The sequence below is a fragment of the Aotus nancymaae genome, unplaced genomic scaffold, assembly GCF_030222135.1.
Source record: "Aotus nancymaae isolate 86718 unplaced genomic scaffold, 86718_ANA_hifiasm-v0.15.2.pri h1tg000079l, whole genome shotgun sequence".
Taxonomy (NCBI): domain Eukaryota; kingdom Metazoa; phylum Chordata; class Mammalia; order Primates; family Aotidae; genus Aotus; species Aotus nancymaae.
In genome coordinates, this window is record NW_026988494.1 from 2,584,825 (window position 1) to 2,608,086 (window position 23,262).

The 23,262-nt window shown below is 36.9% G+C and overlaps 2 protein-coding genes across 2 annotated transcripts in view; both read right to left on the reverse strand.

Moving 5' to 3' along the window:
• The window catches only part of KCNU1 (potassium calcium-activated channel subfamily U member 1), a 132,217-nt gene that overhangs the window by 90,793 nt on the left and 18,162 nt on the right, over positions 1-23,262 (reverse strand). The window contains exons 5-10 of the mRNA XM_064368685.1: positions 18,771-18,882; positions 17,707-17,782; positions 16,368-16,443; positions 11,322-11,492; positions 10,200-10,291; positions 8,454-8,564 (exon numbers count right to left, since the gene is read on the reverse strand). Coding sequence (XP_064224755.1) covers positions 8,454-8,564; positions 10,200-10,291; positions 11,322-11,492; positions 16,368-16,443; positions 17,707-17,782; positions 18,771-18,882 — 638 coding nt within the window. The remainder of the gene's footprint in view (positions 1-8,453; positions 8,565-10,199; positions 10,292-11,321; positions 11,493-16,367; positions 16,444-17,706; positions 17,783-18,770; positions 18,883-23,262) is intronic.
• Positions 1,865-3,112, reverse strand: LOC105733588 (golgin subfamily A member 7-like). The gene has a single exon (XM_064368610.1). It carries the CDS (start codon positions 3,075-3,077, stop codon positions 2,664-2,666), a length of 414 nt encoding a protein of 137 aa, XP_064224680.1. The 5' UTR covers positions 3,078-3,112; the 3' UTR covers positions 1,865-2,663.

The window sequence follows — 23,262 nt, forward strand, 5'->3', positions numbered from 1 at the left end:
AAATACGCTCTCTGGAAGAAGGTAACATCGTCTTTCTAAGTGCACAGTGTTTCCACGTATAATTGTGCAATACAGGAATCAGTGCATAATGTAAGACAATAGGCATACAAAGAAAACAAGACGGTATGCGTAACATCCAGCAGAAGCAGCAGCCAGTAAAACCAAAGACGTGAGCCATTCAATTATGGACACTAGCTACAGTATAATTATGCTTATTTTGTTGAAGTAAACAAAAGGTAAGTGTAGAAATGCAAAAAATAAATTAATAAATAAAAACAGTAGAGTTAGATAAAGAATCAAAAATAACTACTGGGTATTGAGGTTAATACCTGGGTGATGAAATAATCTGTACAACAAACCCTATGACACAAGTTTACCTACATAACAAACCTGCACCTGTACCCCTGAAATCAAAACAAAAGTTAATTTTTTAAAAAAAGAATCAAATGTAAATTCTAGAATTAAATAATATAATAACTGAAGTTGAAAATGTAATAGATGGGTTTATATGTAGATTAAATACATAAAAAGAGCTAAGGTACTGGAATCTAGGTCAAAATAAATTGTCCAGAATGCAACACAGAGATATAAAAAGGGAGGAGATAAGTTCAAAAGAGAGGGTAATAAATTCATGACATATGGCTGGGTGCAGTGGCTCACACCTATAATCCCAGCACTTTAGGAGGCCAAGGTGGGTAGATCACTTCAGGTCAGAAGTTTGAGACCAGCCTGGCCAACACAGTGAAACCCTGTGTCTACTAAAAATGCAAAAATTAGCAGGGCTTAGTGGCAGGCATCTGTTATCTCAGCTACTAGGGAGGCTGAGCCAGGAAAGTTACTTGAAACTGGGAGGTGGAAGTTGCAGTGAGCCGAGATCATGCTGGTGCTCTCCAGCCTGGGTGACAGAGCGACACCTTGTCTTAAAAAAAAATAAAGAAAAAAAAATTCAGGTTATATAACTGGAATGATAAAAAAGAAAAAGACTAGCAGCATTAACCTGTAATTGGAATCCCAGGAGAAAAGGAGAAACAAAAAGGTGACACAAGCAATATTTGAAGAAATAATTAAAATAATTGAGAATCCTCCAGAAATGATCAAACACACCAATACAGAGACTCAGGGAGATTTATGCATCCTAACTGTGATAAATTAATAGAAATTCAAACCTATACACACATAGGAAAATTATAACACATATCCATTTAAAGTAAAATGTATGATCTTTAAAACAGATAGCTCTTTTTTTTGTTTGTTTAAGAAAAGTTTTATTAGTGTGTTAATATTTCAGCAAAGTTATTGCAACGGGTTGAAAATGCAGACACACTATTACAGGCTGTAAGGTAACAAACAAGTTTTACACAATTAAAATGTTACACATACTTACAGGATTTATTGAATGACTAACAGACGCATAAAAGAAATTAAATCTGAAAGACGAAATCCAGTATCAGCACCTACAATATTTCTGACAGTGAAACTTTTAATAGTTTCCCTCTCCTAATGTATTTTTAAACTCTCTCCCAAATACAGTGCTCTCAAACCCCAAGGATGAATGAAAGGCATTAAGTAGCCCTTATCCTAGGAACATACAGTCAAAAGGAGAGCTACAAATATTGACTCGGACTTGAGAGTTTTTCTGAGAAGTAACTTACTGTACTTGATCCAATCATAAGATTTCTGTGCACTGAATACTGTATATGAGAAAATTCTGTGAGTCATAAGGTTTGCCAGTAGGAATTGTTAAAAATTAGTAATATACAGTATTATTCCTATCAAATTCTTTTTCTCATAAGTTATATTTATAACAAAACTACAATTATTTTTTATACTTGCTTATTACATATCCACGGACACGGCAGGAACATCTAAGTGTCTGATGGTTTGGCATCCACTTTATTGTGCTTACTGATTTTTGATGAACAAGCAACACACATCACATCTTCTCAACATTCAGGGTAATGCAACGATGACATAAAATTCTCCAAAGAAATAACTGGAAATTGCATTAAATACTGCTTTAATTAGGAATAATTGCTATAATAAAACAAATAACCTTATACATTATTTTTTCAATGAGCTTCGGTTTGAGAAACTAAATAGTAGAAACAGATCTTAAGATTTGAGTCAAAACTGGTAATTCTTTGAAATCTGGGAGATGAATTAGCAAAACCACAGTCACAGCCAACCCCTCACCAAAATCCTGGAGAAAAGCATTTTATTAATTTAGGGGAACAAGATGGAACACTGGCTAAGATACGACTTGTTGAGGTCTAAAGCCACCTGAGAAGCTGGCCCAAGGAATGAAGAGAACCAATGGTACGTACTGGTGGCAGATAAGAAATAAGCTTTGCACTGGGCTGACCAACTGTATGTTTTATTAAATGGCTCTGAATAAAAAAGTGAAATGCTTCATTGTGTTTCTCAGGAACTAATCAAAAGATTACAGAGTCCTACACAATTTGGAGACACAAAGTGGATGCTGAGCGACGAGAGGTCACTCCAGGTGTGGAATTATAGAAAGTGAGTCCTTGGAGTAAATGGCACCGTGGCTCTGGCAGCAGATAGAAAGGAATGATGCTCTGGAGAGGAGGTAGGGACACTCTGCGGTCGGCCAGTTGATATATGAGGGGCCCGGCTGGAAGTGGGATCTTTAATTCTATGGTTTATCTTTCACTGCTCATGCCTCTGTCTTCATAAATGGTAATTTCAGTAACTCGCAGTCCTCGCTCAATGGGGTCCGTCAGGAGGAGGCCTTGTGGAGCATATATCTTCTCATTCTGCTCTTGAATGTATTTGGAGACTTTCTTCAGAACCTTCTTATAATGAGTTTCCATGCATAGGAAGATGGTATATGCTGTTAAACAAGCCAAACGACCTTCAAGATATGATTGGTCGCCAAGCTTCTCTGCTTCTGCATAAAGGTTATTTAGAGTTCGAGCTGTTTCTTCAAACTGCTGCCTATCAATCCGGTTCTCCAGCTCCGTGGGAAACTTGGTCTGGAACTGGCAGCGTGTGCTACTGCTGTAGTCTCGTTGAATGAACACCTTTCCCGACACCGGCGCCTGCTGCAGCCTCATGGAGAGGACGGGCCGGGCCGCGCCGCCTCCTCTGCCCTCCAACAGATAGCTCTTTTAACAAAGTAATTCAACAAACCTCTTAATAGCAACAACAGAAATCAGAAGTAAATGGAATAATATTTCACGGTTCTTAAATAAATAAACTGCCAACTTGTAACTCTGTATCAGTGAAATTGTCCTTCAAGAATTAAAAAATATATATATATCATTACATTTGGAAAAACAACACCCAACAGAGTTAGTCACTGGTAGATCTGCACTTACGGGAAATTTTAAGGTTTTGGGGGTGGTAGATAAGAAATTACTTAATGGGTACAATGTACATTATTCAGGTGGTGGTTACACTAAAAGCCAAGACTTCACCACTGCACCATGTTTCCATGTAACAAAACTGCACTTGTACCCCATAAACTTATACCAAAATATTTTTGCTTTTTGGCGTGAAGAAAATCGTTGCAATAGGAAGGAAGAGCAGAGGTGCAAGAGATAAATAGAACAAAATGTTAAATGTTAAGGTAAATTTAATAAAATTTGGCATTAACTTTGAGTTGGTAGATTTTTTAATCTGAAATAAACTTTATCTTGTATATACCTGACAAAGGTTCAAATCACATAAATCACATCATATTGTATTCAGATAAAAAAGGACTAACGATTCAGCATAAAAATGGTCAAAATAAATAGATAAACATTTCATATGATTATTTTGAGATACGTTCCATGGATACCTAGTTTATTGAGAGTTTTTAGCATAAAACGCTGTTGGATTTTGTCAAAGGCCTTCTCTGCATCTATTGAGATAATCATGTGGTTTTTGTCTGTTTATGTGATCAATTATGTTTATAGAATTGCATATGTTGCATCCCAGGGATGAAGCCAAGTTGATCGTGATGGATAAGCTTTTTGATGTGCTGTTGGATTCGGTTTGCCAGTATTTTATTGAAGATTTTCGCATCAACGTTCATCATGGATATTGGCCTGAAATTTTCTTTTTTAGTTGTGCCTCTGCCAGGTTTTGATATCAATATGATGTTGTTCTCATAAAATGAGTTAGTGAGGATTCCCTCTTTTTGTATTGTTTGAAATAGTTTCAGAAGTAATGGTACCAGCTCCTCTTTGTATCTCTGGTAGAATTCGGCTGTGAACCCATCTGGTTCTGGACTTTTTTTGGTTGGTAGGCTATTTATTACTGCCTCAACTTCAGACCTTGTTATTGATCTATTCAGGGATTCAACTTCTTCCTGGTTTGGTCTTGGGAGGGTGTAAGTGTCCGGAGTTTATTCATTTCTTCTACATTTACTGGTTTATGTGCATAGAGGTGTTTGTAGTAATCTCTGATGGTAGTTTATTTCTGTGGAATTGGTGGTAATATCCCCTTTAACATTTTTTATTGCATCTATTTGATTCTTCTTTCTCTTCTTTTTTACTAATCTGGCTAGTGGTCTATCTATTTTGTTGATCTTTTCAAAAAACCAGCTCCAGGATTTGTTGATTTTTTGAAGGGCTTTCTTTGTCTCTATCTTCTTCAGTTCTGCTCTGATCTTAGTTATGTCTTCTCTTCTGCTAGCTTTTGAGTTTGTTTGATCTTGCTCCTCTAGTTCTTTTCATTGTGATATTACAGTGTCAATTTTAGATCTTTCCTAGCTTCTCATGTGGACATTTAGTGCTATAAATTTCCCCCTTGACACTGCTTTAAATGTGTCCCAGAGATTCTGGTACATTGTGTCTTCATTTTCATTGGTTTCGAAGAACACCTTTATTTCTGCCTTCACTTCATTATTTATCCAGTAGTCATTCGGGAGCAGTTTGCTCAGTTTCCATGTAGTTGTGTGGTTTTGAGTGAGTAATCCTGTGTTCTAATTTGATTACTCTAATTTGATTCTCTTCATAGAGAATCAGCTCTATGTCCAGGATCTTGTCATCTAAATTAGACCTAGACCTGGATGGGAGCTCCTTAACACATCTGGTCCTGATGTGAAGACCTGTGAACTGAATGGATAAGTGATTACCCCCACTACAATAGTCAACACACCATGATGACACCAACAAGCATAGAAAAATTGTAATAGACAAGCCACATCAAAAGTGGTGGGGGTTGTAATGGAGGGCACCAAGAAATCACGGGTCCACAGAAATTCTGAAATCTCAGTATATGTTATTAGAGGTAGAGAATGCTTCTCAATTATGGCCCAGTTCTGTGTTCCTGAGTTAATCTATTGTCCATAATTCTTTTCTCTGTCCTCTGATCCTGAGTCATCATCCTTCCCAAGAATAGTCTATAAACCTAATTCAGGTTCATGTCATGCCTTAAAAGTCAGATCCATGATGCCTTGTAGACAGATCTCTCTCCACTTTGACAATGTAAGGCTTCTGGGAAAAACGTCTTTAAGCTTCCTTGCAGCCCCTTTGCTTGACTGAGAGCCTCTATAAGTCACCATGTTAAATCTTTCTGAGGTCTTAACAAATGATCTTACAGCTTGAATCCTTGAATTTGACCTTGAAGTCAAATGTTATAGATTGCACCCTAAATTTGACTTTTTTCTCTCTGAGGTCATTATTCCTCTTGACTTTTTTTTCATTCTGCCATGATGCCATGCATGGGCTGCTCTTCCTCCAGTACCCAGCAGTAATTTCCTCATTGCTCTTCCAGCCTTTACTGAGTCTCCATGCAATTCTTCTGGTCTCTGTCTCCACCAGTTTCAAGGAAAAGCTTACATTTTGGTTCTTGGTGTGGTAGCACCCCACTTCTAGTACCACTTGTTTTATCAATTATCCATTTCTGCAAAACACATCATCCTAGAAATTATTGATCTTATGCAGCAATAACAAACTATATTCATGATTTTGTAGGTTGGCCAGTCTCAGCCAGGTTGTTCTTCTGTTCCATATATTGTTGACTAGAGCCATCCACATAGGAACATTCATCCAGGAACTTGACAGGGAGCTGGAATGTCCGAAGTGGCTATACACACAATTGTTGCTTCAGCTATATGAGTAGAGTAGCTGACAGCTGACTAGGCCTGCTCTCCAGCAAGGAAGTATGGCTTTTTACATGATGACCCAGGGCTCTAAGTGGAAGCTGGAACTGTTAATCCTCCTAAATGCTAGACCTGAAGTAGCAAAGTGTCTCATCTTCTGTGTTGTATTTATCAAATCAAGCCACAGGTCAGCCCAGGTTCAAAGGTAGAAGAGAGACTTCACATTTAAATGGGAGAAGGGGCGTGAGTATATAGTAAAAGGAGGACATGTTAACAGCTGTGTTGAAGGAAACTCTACCACAATTATAGATTGTGATAACTTCTTCAAGGGAAATAAAACAGAGTAATAAGATAGAAAGAAATTAGAGAACACTAATTTAGATAGCATGCATAGGGAATGTCTCTCTGCTGAAGAATGGGAATAACTAACCGGTCATATCAAGGGAGAAGAAGAGCTTTAGGGCACAAAGAACAAACCAATAAAGCAATCTTTGGAGAAATTTTGAGAAGACAAGATTTAGCTATGAATAGGGTTGTGAGAGTGGAGAAAAAATGGTAGAAATAGAATTAGGATTTATATGAGACAAAATTAATGGTATTGATGAAATTGTACATCAGGTTTGAGGGAGACAGGAGTATCAGAGACATACTCAGTTTTCTGTTTTAAGGAAATATATTAATCAAGTCTCATTTACTAGAATAAAAAATGTTGTTTGCCTTCCTTGTTTTATTTTTGTTTGCTTGCCTTTGAGATGGAAAGGAGAACACAAGATTATGAGTACACTTTTGAGAATGTTGAGCTTGATGGGCCTTCATAATATTACAGTTAAAATATCCGGAAGGTAATTAGTTGTATACATATAAGAAGCCACAAAGAATGTCTAATAAAGGATGCAAATTTTCAGAGTTATCAGAGTATAGATGAAATTAACAAATTCTAGATAGATACTTTCTATATTTTCACCATTAAAAAATTTTATTCATTATCTTGGTTAAGCAAATACAATAATGCATGTTAGCCCATAAAAATGCAAAGGTGGATAAAACATGTCACATATCTAATGATTTCCCCTCTATCTCAATTGGATTATAATAATTAGTTTCTTATCCCTAGGTTTAGCACTTTTTGTTTTTACTGTTTGCTAACAAAAAAATTTGAATAATGCACAAATTGCTAGAAAGATGGGCACAGTGATGCTACTTAAACAGAATTCTTGGCTTGCAGTAACATCATAGAATGGTTCAAACAGCTATTGGTTATTACATACATGAAGGCTCAAATTTATGGTGAATTGAACATGTCATAACGTGAAAGTAGACTGCTCAACTACACAGTGCATGAAGATGGAGGCCATCCCATATACAATCCTGCATAAGATCAAAATATCATTTCAAATCTGGCTGACTTATTTAGTGAATGATACTTGGGTAAGTTCTTAATAATTTGAGAAAAATAAAAAAGTTAATTCTCTACACTTCAGGCAAAAGCAATTCCATGGATCTTAAATTCCAAAAATTACAATGTAGGAACACAAAAGTGGTAGAGGAATGTACACTTAATTCTAAAACAGAGAGGCCAGAGAATTTCAGAAAAGCAAGGAGCCAAAAAGAATGAGCTGACTGGAGCGCGTGCAAATCAAACACTTCTGTAAGAAAACAAAAACACAGAAAAAATGAAAAGGTGAAGGCGAAAAGAATAACATGTATAACATATAACACAAAGGACTAGTATCAACATATATTGGGTAGAAAAGTCAATAAAGCAACAGGTAATTCACCTAAAAGGAGGGGATGAAAGAAAGAACGGGAAATTTCAAAAAGAAAAGCCAACAGTCAAAACATGAACTAGTCCATCTCACCAAATTGAAAATTATAAAATGTAAACATAAGAAATCATTTTATATACTTAAACTATACCTAAAATCTTTCTTTACTAAACATTTATTTCCCAGTGCTTGACAAAATATTTGACTTAGACTCTGCTAGTGGAAAGACAGACTGAATAGAACAAAAACACCATCAAGAACAATCATTTCTGCATTGATTTGAGCTTCACATTTCTAATTCTGAGAATTAACAGAATAATAATTATAAAGTGCACCAGGCTTTTGCAGAAGATTGAAGTCATGTCTGATAATAATGTGTAGAGTAACCTAAATGCCAAATAATAATCACTTAAATCATACTAGTACCTATGCAGAAAAACATCTGACGAGATGTATTTCAAAATATTTGCAGAGGTTAGCTGTGGTCATGATATTCCTTTTCCTTTTCCTTTTGTTTATGATCCATTCCTAAATGTTCTATAAATATTGTGAAGGTAATTTTCTTGCAATAAAAATATTCGTATATATTTTAAGTATTAATTTAGAACCATGAGCCATACAGATATACTTACTCTCCCAGGAAAACAATTTCAGTGTTGATTTCTCCTGACTTGTGGCGGAGGAAATTCCTCAGGAAAGCGGTCACACTGTCCACAGTGATATTTCCACAGACCACAATGAACCTAGACAGCAAGAACAGGTGAGGTGGATCATCCGAGAAACACAAACACCTTCCTGTCAGCACTTAGAGCGGGACAATTAGCTTAAACTTGGTTTTCAATAAATGTGGTATTTGCATCACCCAGATTTTAAACATAGAAACACTAAGGACTGCATTTCTAATACAAAAGAAACATCAGATATCCATAGTCTTTTATCTCATCTCAAGTAGAATATGACTCCAAACATTTAAATTGCACTTAGTTTTTAAGAATGCAAGAGTAACTATCATTATTGCTAGATATTTCACCTTTATTTATAGCTTATAATAGACTTTTCATTCCCTTTTTCATTTGATTCTTAGTTGTCTGATACGGAGTTTTTGTTGTTGTTGTTTGCTTTTTCCTTGAGAAGCAGCAAAGTTCATCATTTCTTCCACAGCCGAATACCACGGCTGAGAAAGCAACACATTCCAGGTTGTTTCAGCTTGTTTTCCACGTGTACAAATATCCAGTAGTTACAAAAACGTGAGCCCAGTGGAGAGACATTGAAGACAGGTGCAGAACTCTATGCACATAGTTTTTGTCATGAAAAATTGTCTTAGGTTTAATGCATTTAAAGGAGCTATTTTTCTCCTATTAATCATTGAAGAAAACTGAAAACATGATTTTAGCCTAACTTAATGTTAAAGTTCCCAAACCTCATTGACTGATTTAGTATGTGCCCCATAGGCCTTTCCTGGGGCAAATGAGGGCAGATTTTGGCTTATCTAGGTAAATTCATTGCTTCTTATTATTTATTTTTTGTTTATTTCCTCATATGTTTCTTTTTCCCTTTATAGTCCTAGATCAGTTATAGTTTTCATCCAACTGTATTAAGAGGCTGCTTCGAAGGAGTCTGTCTCCATTATGCCTCTTTCATTACAGCAGACAGGAAGTAAATTTTAAAAAGGATCACATCTAATTTAAGATCTCCATTTCATTCTTTTTGTCTTAGATGGGAAAAAAGCCAAATGGAAACTAAGGTAACATAAATCCACAAAATAAATATTAGAAAAACAACTCCATTCCCTTTTCCTCCTGAGAACACATGGCTGTGGCATGGAGAAGAAGAAAAAAAATCAGTCATCTAAGAGGCGCTACGGAAGAGAGGGTAGAAACTTCTAATCATGCTGGCAAATCCTCATCCATAAATGAGCCCCAGATGGTTTAGTGGAGCTTTGGCTAAGAAAATAGAATTAAATTCATTATTTTAAATTGGAATCATGGCTTTAGTCTGATGTAAAGTTAGCTGTAAATTACCCATACAAGGAAAATGAGTAAGACAATTGGTAATGGCTGTAGGGGAAGCGTTAGTGATAAGGAATGTACAAATAGGGCCATAATCAATAATACTTATTAACAGTGAATTACAACATTATCTGTAATTTTAGTCGACTTAGTGTTCTTATGAACATCTATGTAGTGGTTTGTATCAAATAGCAAATATCATTTTCTTATGGTATTCAGTTGAGCATAGTTCTTTTTAGTGAATGAAGGATGTTACTGATATATTTAACTTGGATTCTACAGCTAAGCCAGATAATAGATGTCTAGAATGAGAAATGTGGCTAACAGAATTTCTCAAACTGTAGAAATTTTACTTAAAATGCAACTTACTTCTTTCCTTTGAGTGCTTCATAGGAACTGGTGCATTTCCTCTTATTGGCAAACAGTTCCACCATTTCAGGTATAAAGTTTGCAAATAATATCTAAAATTGATCAGTAAATAAAATCTTAGGTCTCATTATTTTGATGGATACTCCAAAAATTTCAAGATTAGAAAGGAAAAATAGGGTATATAAAACTTTCTGTCATCTAAGAGCACATAATAGCATGTTAACCATGTTAGCATTGACCCTGTTTTTCTTCCTTATATCAGCCTTTGGATTTTGTTAACATTTAATATAAGGCTTTTCTGCATTCAAAATGATGAAAGCAAAGAAAAGTGGCAAGATGACTTCCTCGCATGTCTTATCCTTTTGTCACTTTTTTTTTGTTTTCATTTTTGAAGCAGTGTTTCAGTCTGTCTCCCAGGCTGAAGCATAGTAGTGAGATCTGGGCTCACTGCAACCTCAGCCTCCCAGGTTCAAGTGATTCTCCTGCCTCAGACTCCCAAGTGGTTACCACCATGTGGAAAAATTAAAGCATATGAGACAGAGGAGGGTTAAGAGACAATGACTAAAATGAAGGGATGTGAGTTGGTGGATGGGTAGATATCAAAAAAGTAGAGACCTCTGTTGTAGTTTTTAAGAAATTGAAATGAAAGTCAGTAAAAGAAAAGGAGGCTTTTGCCTTTGCTACATTGATAAGCCAGGCACAGATGTTCACATCTCTAAAGTTAAATGCTGTTTTGGTGAAAGGTTACTCATTTGGGCTGAGAGGAATGGAATTTTCTTCAGACTAAATCTCAGGTATCCTTCCTTTCTAGAAGAAAGACTTTAATTTTATGGGCAAACTATGAAGGAAGATAGGTTTGCTCAAATCAATGTAGAGCCTAATAAGGAAAGTCTGCTTCTTTTGTCTACCATCCTTCATCCCTGGCAACCAAGCAATTTTATCCTGAGTTCCAGGGGATGCAGTTTGGAAAATATGGGATCTATGCATGTTTTTATTTGCCCTTGACACTTTCCCCAAGTAATGCAACTTTCACTCTTAAACCTATATTGCTTCACTGATTATCATTAACCAAATGTTTTCTGGTTTATGAAGCTATATTCAAAATATATTAAAAATATTCACCAAACTCCCCAGGGTAAAGAACATCATGAAGGTCCGTCCTAAGGATGTCTTGGGTACCACATCTCCAAAGCCAACGGTTGATGTTGTTATCACGACGAGGTAAAGTGACTCAAAATATGATATAGTCTGTGAATTTCTACCTTTGAGCCAGGGATCACCAGAATTTTCCACCTGTCCAAACAGAGAAGAATCAGGAAAGGTCTCTGAATAGAATCCAAGAAAATATTTTAGAGAATAGGCAAAACATTAGATTAATTGCACTTCATTCAATTCAAATGAAATACTGAGTGGTTTTCAGGTTGCTATGAAGAGTTTCCATAAATGGAAGAGTTTGTAAATCATGGGTAGTAACTGTAAAGTCTTGGTTTCCTTAGTTGTGATCACTGCCAAAATCTGAGGGGCCTCGTGGCTCCAGCTCAGCATTTGAAAAGCTCCACAGGGGACAGATGTCCCTGTGCTCCCTTTTCAAGTGGGCACAAGCATTGCATCCAGGAGCCAGGGGACTCCAAAGGCTCTCATCTCAGACTGAGCAATTATGACCTATTCTCACTTTTTAACCAGATTAGGGTTATCATTAAGGAAAGAAGCACTTAAATGTGCACTTCATTTCAGTGAGCTTAAGCACATAGAATGCTAGTATCCAAGGAAAAATAAACAGGTTTTCCAGGTAGTTTCCCTCTTTGCATAATGGTCCTTTCAGTGATTAAAAAAAATTTTTTTTAAATATTTGTCTCTGATTTATCCTTTGGGCCTTCACCTGTCAAGAAAACTAAATTTATCAGATTATCTCTTTATATTAGATAAATGAAGTAACTTAGACATTTATATCATATATAATTTTCTTATAAATGTATGTAAAATATTACATAATATATTATGTATTATAGATAACATATTTATATATGTATATAGTTTATACTAAAATATTTACGTATTTTTTGTTTTCTCTTTTTAGACCTTTTTTCCTCCTCATCTCACATATTTTCTAGATATTTTCCATATCCATTTAGCACAAAAGATGATAATATCTTAGAGATGTCTGACTAGGGGAAGTAGGTTTTTTGTTTTGTTGTTAAGAACCGGGATGGAAATTAGAAACCCTGTGGTTTGCTCAGATATTTGTTCCCTTTTCAAAAGTGACGTGCAGAGTGCTGACCCTTTCTTAAGTTTAATGAGTATGCTAAGAGTGTGGACTACTATAATATTCCACTCAGAAGTAAGAAAGGGATTATATTTCTGTTCTAACTCCCATGGTCAATAGTGGTTATTGCTGCAAAGTCACTAACTTCTGGAGTCTTCACTATTTTCCAACACTAGTACATCACACACACACACAAAAAACAAATTTAAGTCACACAGATTTAAATCACTCGTATTTATTGGCACAGTTCCCTTTAAGCTAAAATCCCATATTGTCTTTTACAACATCGTAATACAGGGATTCAATATTATCCCTACACAACATGTACAAAGTAAAACTAAATTTATTTTAACCTGAAAATACAGTACCCTTTACAATAATTTAAAGAATGCTTTAAAATTTAACTAATTGTCCTTGGGAATAATAATTTGGTGTTTCAAATCCTTTTCCACTTCCTTAGTATTTATTTAGTTTATGGAGGAAAGGAGCTGGCAGGCTTCTGTGGATCTACTTATTTATACTGTTCTTTTTCTTAACCATATTAGCATTGACCCATCAGTCCAAGGTGGGAAATACAGTTAAGATAAAGTATTATGGACTAATGTTAAGAGATTGAATTATTATCTATTTTAACTCCACATTTCAAAACGGAATTTTTATTATTTTAAACTTTGTTTCAACTTCAGGTAAGACACACTATGAAGAAGAAGAATATGAGGGCACTCTTTCAACTCCTTTTACCTGCCCGTCAACATTTGTATTAGTTATATTACTTTCACATTGTGAATCTACATTCTAGTCTGTAATGATAATTACCTTGGCTATGTCTTAGCTCTATTTTATAACCATTCAGTAATCTCTACTACTACTGTACTTCTTCTTCTTCCTTTATTTTTGGATGGAGTCTCTCTCTGTCACTCAAGCTGGAGTACAGTGGCATGATCTTGGCTCAATGCAACCTCCACCTCCTGGGCTCAAGCAATTCTCCTCCTGAGTAACTGGGATTACAGGTGCCTGCCACCATGCCTGACTAGTTTTTGTATTTTTAGTATAGATGGGATTTCCCAGACTGGTCTCAAACTCCCAACCTCAGATGATCCACCTACCTTGGCATCCCAAAGCACTGGAATTATGGGCATGAGCCACCAGGCTTGGCCAAAATATCAGAGTTTTTCTATTTTTTTTAGATTGAGTCTCACCTTGTTACCGAGGCTGGAGTGCAGTGGTGCAATCGCAGCTCACTGCAACCTCCACCTCTCAGGTTAAAGCCATTCTCCTGCCTCAGCCTCTCGAGTAGCTGGGATTACAGGTGTGTGCCACCATGCCTGGCTAATTTTTTGTATTTTTAGTAAAGACAAGGTTTCACCATGTTAGCCAGGCTGGTCTCAAACTCCTGACCTCCAGTCATGGGCCTGCTTCAGCCTCACAAGTAGCTGAGATTATAGGCACCTGTCACCACACCCAGCTAATTTTTGTATATTTAGTAGAGATGAGTTTTTGCCATGTTAGCCAGGCTGGTCTCCAGCCCTTGACCTCCAATGATGTGCCCACCTTTCCCTTCCAAAGTGCTAGGATTACAGGTGTGAGCCACTGCACCCGACCACTACCACTACTTCTTACCATGGCTTCCCCATTCTTCAATTCTCTTTTCATTGATTTTCTATGCGACTAAATTGTATCATTAAGTTTTAATACAGATTCAAAAGAAGCTTGCTGGTGCATTTCAGCTTGCATGATTTAAATGACAGGACAGGTTACACTTTCTTTTATGCAAACTTTATAGACACTGCTGTATCATCTTCTGGTATTGACCAGTATTGCCAGGAAATCTGAAGTTAGTCTCCTTGATTTCCCCCTGTATAGACCTTGCTTTGTTCTGTTTGGATTATCTTTTTATCCCTGAACGTCGGTAACTGCTCCAAGATATGATTGGAATTAAGAATTTAGAATCATCTCTCCTAGAATACAGTCTATCCTTTACAAGTTCAACACCTTATTTTATTTTATTTTTTATTTTTTTGAGACAGAGTTTCGCTCTTGTTACCCAGGCTAGAGTGCAATGGCACGATCTCGGCTCACCGCAACCTCCGCCTCCTGGGTTCAGGCAATTCTCCTGCCTCAGCCTCTTGAGTAGCTGGGATTACAGGCACGCACCACCATGCCCAGCTAATTTTCTGTATTTTTAGTAGAGACAGGGTTTCACCATGTTGACCAGGATGGTCTCGATCTCTTGACCTCATGATCCACCCGCCTTGGCCTCCCAAAATGCTGGGATTACAGGCGTGAGCCACTGCACCCAGCCAACACCTTATTTTAAAACACTTTTCTGGTACAATTTGTTCTGTTATTTTCTGTAAGACACTAATGGTATTTACAGTAGGTTGAATCAATACAGCCCCCTTTGATGTTTCTTCTTCTTTACATTTGAGCATATTTGAGTATATTTGTTATTTTCCATGTCAAGATTTTTGCTCCAGGCCTGTCCATCATGTTTCTGAATGTGTTTTTGTCAAATTTGCTACATTTTGTTTCCCTCTAATGTGGTTTTTAGCTCTGTAATACTATTCTTATTTTTCTCTGATACATTTTGGCCCACTTTCAATTCCTTCTGTTGTTTAATAATCCCTTAATTAAAACCTTATAAATATTATATGAAGAATCAGTTTTAGTTTTTCTAAAAAACTTATTTGTATTTTTTTAAATATAAAGGGCTTTTTTTCTCTTAACTTTTCCTTTGTTCTCTTGGACAAATTATCTTAATTGTTGCTTTCATAACTGTTTTATTTTGTAACTTCTGCTCCAAAACACCTTCTAGTTACTTTTAGCAGAATTTAGGCACAGGTGCCATATTGATTCCTTTCTAGTTAAAACTCATCTTTGAATAATATCATCTTTTAGCTGAAGGATAGTATGAGAATGGGAAGATGGTGAATTAGGACAACCATAGCTCTTATTTTGGCTTGCCATTTCAAATAACCTCTCAATAAAATCTGCTATTTTATTTGCTCTGGGATATAGCTCTTTTAGTTTTTTAATGTTCTAGAAACTGGTATGGTTCAAAGGGCACCGTTTAATTCACAAGCCATCTGATTGCTTTTCTTTTTTCTGTGCTTACATCCTTGCTGGAAGTCTCCTTTCCTGGGAGACCAGATGTCCGGCAGGGAAACATGCTCACATTCTTGGAGGACTGGAGCAAGAATATAAGGATTTAAGTAGGCCTGGCAGAGCCTGTGTTATACCCGAGAGCACCTGCTGTACATAGGGAGAAACTATTCTTCAGCTATGGCTGTTGGTGGCCTTGGGAGAGTGGGATAATTAGAACCTTATATTTTCCCAAAGAATTAAGAAATTTGATTTTTATACGAGCTCTTTATAAAAGTCAGCAAGTGACAAAAAATAGTAAACAAAAAATAAAAACATAATTAGGTCAAATATAATAATATGCTTGTAGTTGTAGGCCACATTTAGCCTTAGAGCCTCTCACTGAAACAGCTATTAAAGGAAAAAGAAAAAAGTCCTAATGACTTTTCCTTTGGCATCCTGTGCTGACCAGGAGGTCTCTAGAGGGACACTAACAGCTGCTGCTCCCCTGGTTTGCCGGGACTCTAAGCTCATGAAGATATAGTGCTACATTTTACCTATTGCTGATACCTTTGGAGCTTACTAGGTCTTTCCCTAAGAGTAGGTTTTGAAAGTTGGAAGAGGGAACAGAGATACCTTGATTGTAGGAGATGCATATTTGTGAGAATATGAGGTAAAGAAAACCTGATAATGGGAAGTAAAAAGACACACCTCTTACTGGCTTACGGTGATGGAGACAGAGGCTCAGCAGGTTTCCTTCCATTTTTCAATAAAAGGATGCTGGTAACAACAGACACCACCAGGGATTATGATGAGATGCTTACCAGGTGAATGAATCCTGCCGCTGTGAACCAGGTACTGAGAGTTACTGACAACAGTTTGGAAAACTTCACTGAGTCACTAGAGGAAGAAAGACAAAGAGCGGTTGGGTCTAACAGAGTCCAGAACAACATAAACACCTCATTCACTAAGACGTTGCTACACAAAGTGTGGCTCATGGACCAGAATGAATGGTGTTACCAGAGAATATATCTGAAATGTGGCATCCAAGGCACTACACCGATCTCCCAGTCTGCATTCATTACAAGATTCTTTGCCTGATTCATATACACATTAGAGGTTGAGAAACACAGCTCTGAAACTCGCCTAGTCCCATATGCTTGTTTGAAAAATTCAAATTTTGCTGTGATAGCCACTGGCCTCACATCACTTTTAAAAATATACTACATGTGGATCATAGAGATTGTTACATTGTCCAACATAATAATATACAATGCATTATGCCAGGAGTCTAAGGAGTAGAAATCCAGGGAGCAGATTTGCAAAACAAAATTCTGAGCAGAACACAAAAATGTAAAGTCACTCAGACTGCTGAACTGATAACAGGGTCTGTTAGAGAAGAAGGACTAGAGGAGCCCTTGTCAGCTAAGTAGAGCCCTAGAGTTTAGCTAAGATCTCTATGGTTTTCAGGCAGGACCACCTGTCACACAGGAACAGTCTTTTCTCCTTCAGCTTCACCATAATTCATAAACACGTAGCAGTGAAATCCACATGGCCTCTAATATTTGATGCTTCTAATTTTACTGTCAAGGTATGGAGATTTTGAGTGGGACAGACCAAACGGCTGAAAATTTTACAAGTATTGATGCTCAAAGGTAGTTTGGATTACGTTCTTGTTGTTGTCTGGAAATACTTAGGTGGCTATTTTTCCGTAAGCAATAGTTCACTGCTGCTACTGGGTAAATTATGCTTTGAGGAATTGTGTTATACTCCAAAGCTTGAAGAATTGTTTCTTTTTTTTTTTTTTAACCTAGCCAGGAGACACATGAGTCAAATATGTAGAACCAATGCCTCTGAATTGCTTTGCCTTTTTTTTTTTTTTTGGTGGAGGGACCTAGAATTAAAACCTAAATAAACTTATATACCATAGCTTTACAAAACAAAGACTAAACCAGTTCTTTGAAGTGATTGCAAAGTTTTCAGCTAATGTAAGATGTAATATAATGGGAGAATGTGAACAAATATTATCTTGGCAGCTGAGAAATTTCATGATCTTTGCACTGAAATTCTGATAAGACATGTATTGAGTTTAAGGTCCAGTTAATACATTCATTTTCTAATCCAAACTAGTATGTGAGCAGTACTTTGATCAGGACTACTTACCTGGTCTTGGTGGCTCGTAGAATTTGCAAGATTCTAGGGAGTTCTAGCAGCCGCAATGCTCTTAGGAACCTTAAACCTACAAACCAATGGAAAGAAGAAAGCTGCCAAAACCAGAGGGTCACCCCAGAGGGAGCCTACCTTATAACGCCATTGGAATTGCTTGCATTCTTTTTCTCCCTGATATGTTCCAAATTTATTCTCATGTTATAGGTTTAACAGCATAACCTGTAGTTCAAATACTAGCCCTGACACTGTTGTAACCTAAGGCAATCCCCTTGACTTCTCTAGTTCCTTATCTGTAAGATGGGAATGTAAAATGTAGAATGGTGCTATTACAATAGTACAACCTCACAGAGTTGTTGCATCTATATCAAGCATGTAGAAGCATGCCTCACATATTACAGAGACTATTCATTTTACTCTATTTAACTCTTCTTTAGAATGGAGAGCAGATTTACCCTTAACCACTTAAACTCCTGACTATACAATCTCTATGAGATGCTTCACAATGTTTGTACGATGTTTTTCTTTAGGTGGCATGATAATATTAGCAAGGAATAGAATTCATATTTAGTTTATAGATAATAAATTATAATATAAAATTACGTGAAACTGATAAAAGCTACATAATATTCATGCACTGTCAACACATCCGCTTTAAAGACAAAACACCTAATTAAACAATTAAAATGTCATAGCACATATGGAGATGATGACTAGCTTTTAAAGACAAAGGGAGGATTTTCATCTCCCCCTGTTCCTGTGGGATCCCAGCATAAAGGTGCTATGAGGGGAATGGGATGTTGGAGGCTTGCGTCTCACATTACAAATGCAGCCAATTCCATCAACAACTATTGAACACCTACTGTGTGCCTGCTGCACTGCTAAGTGTTGAAGTAAAAAAATGGTTTCTGCAAGTGTGTTACAAAACCATACTATTAAGGTGAGAAGTTTTTAAAATGACAGTCAGGCATTAAGGAAAAATGAAAAATAGATACTTATAAATGAATGCTGAGTTTTTATTTTTTCATAGATATTGCTCCCAATTCCCACAGCACACATACCTAGCCAATTGCTCTTCAAATAATAAGAAATAAAGGTTGGCGGGATAGTAAAGATGTCTACGATCGAATTCACCTCCAGCCAGAACTTGATCTTGTCATCAGCTGCCATAAACTATGAAACGGAAACAGAATAACACAAATTTTATTACCCTTAAGAATTTAAAAGAGAACACAAGAGATGCCATTATCCAGCTACATTTCACTTATCAACTGGAGCCCCGATCTCCTATTTTACATATATACAGACACAAATATTTATATGCTATGCAGATGCTTTGGCAGGCCAAGGCAGGCTGATAGCTTGAGGTCAGGAGTTTGAAACCAGCCTGAACAACACGGCAAAACCTTGTCTCTACCAAAAATACAAAAATTAGCTGGACGCAGTTGCAGGTGCCTGTAATCGCAGGTGCCTGTCATCCCAGCCACCCAGCAGGCTGAAGCAGGAGAACCACTTGAATCTGGGAGGTAGAGGTTGCAGTGAGCCGAGAACATGCTACTGTACTCTAGCCTAGGTGACAAAGCAAGACCCTTTCTTAAAAAAAAAATGTTTTTATATATAGCATGCCTATATATACATACATGTATGTGTATATTTTATATACACACAGTCTCCCACAAACATGGAATGAATAATGACATTGAAATCTAGATCTAGAACAGGTCTTAATAAATGCTTCTAGAATGAGATAAATATTTCATAAATGAGTGTAACAAAATAAAACAAAGATACAAAATTGTTTTCCATATTTATGTTGCATGTATGCCACAGGAAGAACCAAGGACATCTCCAGAGACTTGGTACTAAGTTATGCTAGCTTGTCATTATTAGTAAAGACGGGAATCCAGTAAGGAGGTCATGGCAACATGATGATGGCATTTAACAAAAGAATCATTTTCATTTACATATATATATATATATATATATATATATAAAATATGTTATTGCACTTTAGGTTCTGGGGTACATGTGCAGAACATGCAGGATTGTTGCACATACATGGCAATGTGGTTTGCTGCCTCCATCCCCGTCCCCTATATCTGGCATTTCTCCCCATGTTATTCCTCCCCAACTCCCTGTGCCCCACTGTCCCTTTCCTAGTGCCCCCCAACAGACCCCAGTGTGTGATGCTCCCCTCCCTGTATCCATGTGTTCTCATTGTTCAACACCCACCTATGAGTGAGAACATTCAGTGTTTGATTTTCTGTTCTTGTGTCAGTTTGCTGAGAATTTTGGTTTCCAGGTTTATCCATGCCCCTATAAAGGACACAAACTCATCATTTTTTGTGACTGCATAGTATTCCATGGTGTATATGTGCCACATTTTCCTTGTCTAGTCTATCATTAATGGACATTTGGAATGTTCCAGGTCTTTGCTATTGTAAACAGTGCCACAATGAACATACGTGTGCTTGTGTCTTTATAACAGAACAATTTATAATCCTTTGGATACATACCCAGTAATGGGATTGCTGGGTCAAATGGAATTTCTATTTCTAGGTCCTTGAGGAATTGCCACACTGTCTTCCACAGTGGATGAACTAATTTACACTCCTACCAACAGTGTAAAAGTTCCTATTTCTCCACATCCTCTCCAGCATCTGTTGTCTCCAGATTTTTTAATGAGTGCCATTCTAACTGTCATGAGATGGTATCTCAATTTGGTTTTGATCTGCATTTCTCTAATGACCAGTGATGATGAGCATTTTTTCATATATTTGTTGGCCTCATATATGTCTTCTTTTGAAAAGTGTCTGTTCATATCTTTTGCCCACTTTTGAAAGGGTTTGTTTGTTTTTTTCTTGTAAATCTGTTTTAGTTCTTCGTAGATTCTGGATATTAGTCCTTTGTCAGTTGGACAGATTGCAAAAATTTTTTCCCATTCCGTTGGTTGCTGGTTCACTCTAATGATTGTTTCTTTTGCTGTGAAGAAGCCCTGGAGTTTAATTAGATCCCATTTGTCTACTTTGGCTTCTGTTGCCAATGCTTTTGGTGTTTTAGTCACAAAGTCCTTGCCTATGCCTATGTCCTGAATGGTTTTGCCTAGGTTTTCCTCTAAGGTTTTTATGGTGTTAGGTTTCATGTTTAAGTCTTTAATCCATCTGGAGTTAATTTTAGTGTAAGGTGTCAAGAAGGGGTCCAGTTTCTATTTTCTGCACAGGACTAGCCGGTTTTCCCAACACCATTTATTAAACAGGGAATCCTTTCCCCATTGCTTGTTTTTGTCAAGTTTGTCAAAGATCAGATGGTTGTAGATGTGTAGCTTTGCCTCCAAGGTCTCTGTTCTGTTCCATTGACCTATATCTCTGTTTTGTACCAGTACCATGCGGTTTTTTATTACTGCTGCCTTGTTGTACAGTTTGAAGTCAGGTAGCGTGATGCCTCTAGCTTTGTTCCTTTTGCTTAGAATTGACTTGGCTATGCGGGCTCTCTTTTGGTTCCATATGAAGTTTAAGATGGTTTTTTCCAGTTCTGTGAAGAAGGTCATAGGAAGCTTGATGGGTATAGCATTGAATCTGTAAATTACTTTGGACAGTATGGCCATTTTCACATTGTTGATTCTTCCTAACCACGAGCATGGAATGTTATTCCATCTGTTTGTGTCCTGAGCAGTGGTTTGTAGTTCTCCTTGAAGAGGTCCTTTATATCCTTTGTTAGCTGTATTACTAGGTATTTTGTTCTCTTTGTAGCAGTTGCGAATGGCAGTTCATTCTTGATTTGGATCTCTTTAAGTCTGTTATTGGTGTATAGTAATGCTTGTGATTTCTGCACATTGATTTTGTATCCTGAGACTTTGCTGAAGTTGCTTATCAGTTTCAGGAGATTTTGGGCTGAGACGATGGGGTCTTCTAAATATACAATCATGTCAACTTCAAATAGAGACAATTTGACTTCCTCCTTTCCTAATTGAATACTCTTTATTTCTTTTTCTTGCCTGATTGCTCTGGCTAGAGCTTCCAATACTATATTGAATAGGAGTGGTGAGAGAGGGCATCCTTGTTTAGTGCCAGATTTCAAAGGGAATGCTTCCAGTTTTTGCCCGTTCAGTATGATATCGGCAGTGGGTTTGTTTTAAATAGCTTTTACTGTTTTGAGATACATTCCGTTGATACCTAGTTTATTGAGAGTTTTTAGCAGAAAGGGCTGTTGAATTTTTCGAAGTTCTTCTCTGCATCTATTGAGATAATCATGTGGTTTTTGTCTTTGGTTCTGTTTATGTGGTGGATTATGTTTATAGACTTGCGTATGTTGAACCAGCCTTGCATCCTCAGGATGAAGCCTACTTGATCATGATGGATAAGCTTTTTGATGTGCTGTTGTTATCGGTCTGCCAGTATTTTATTGAAGATTTTTGCCTCTCTGTTCATCATGGACATTGGCCTGAAATTTTCTTTTCTTGTTGAGTCTCTGCTGGGTTTTGGTATCAGGATGATGTTGGTCTTATAAAATGATCTGGGAAAGATTCCCTCTTTTTGAATTGTTTGAAATAGTTTCAGAAGGAGTGGTACCAGCTCCTTTTTGTATGTCTGGTAGAATTCGGCTGTGAACGCATCTGGACCTGTGCTTTTTTTGGGTGGTAGGCTCTTAATTGCTGCCTCGACTTCAGACCTTGTTATTGGTCTATTCAGGGTTTTGACTTCTTCCTGGTTTAGGCTTGGGAGGGTGCAAGTGTCCAAGAATTTATCCATTTCTTCCAGTTTTACTTGTTTATGTGCAGAGAGTTGTTTGTAGTAGTCTCTGATTGTAATTTATATTTCTGTGGTATCTGTGGTAATATCCCCTTTATCGTTTTTTATTGTATCTATTTGATTCTTCTCTCTTTTTATTATTAATATGACTAGTGGTCTGTCTAAAACCAGCTCCTGGATTTACTAATTTTTTGAAGTGTTTTTTGTGTCTCTATCTCCTTCAGTTCTGCTCTGATCTTAGTTATTTCTTGTCTTCTGCTAGCTTTTGAGTTCTTTTGATCTTGCTCCTCTAGCTTTTTCAATTTTGATGATAGGGTGTTGGTTTTAGATCTTTCTTTGCTTCTCATGTGGGCATTTATTGCTATAAATTTTCCTCTAGACACTGCTTTAAATGTGTCCCAGAGATTCTGGTACATTGTGTCTTTGTTCTCATTGGTTTTGAAGAACATCTTTATTTCTGCCTTCATTTCATTGTTTATCCAGTCAACATTCAAGAGCCAGTTGTTCAGTTTCCATGATGTTGTGTGGTTCTGAGTTAGTTTCTTAATCCTGAGTTCTAATTTGATTTTACTGCCATCTGAGACTGTTTGTTATGATTTCCGTTTTTTTGCATTTGCTGATTAGTGATTTACTTCCAATTATGTGGTCAGTTTTAGAGTAGGTGTGATGTGGTGCTGATAAGAATGTATATTCTGTGGATTTGGGGTACAGAGTTCTGTAAATGTCTGTCAGGTTTTCTTGGTCCAGATCTGAGTTCAAGTCCTGGATATGCTTGTTAGTTTTCTGTCTCGTTGATCCATCTAAT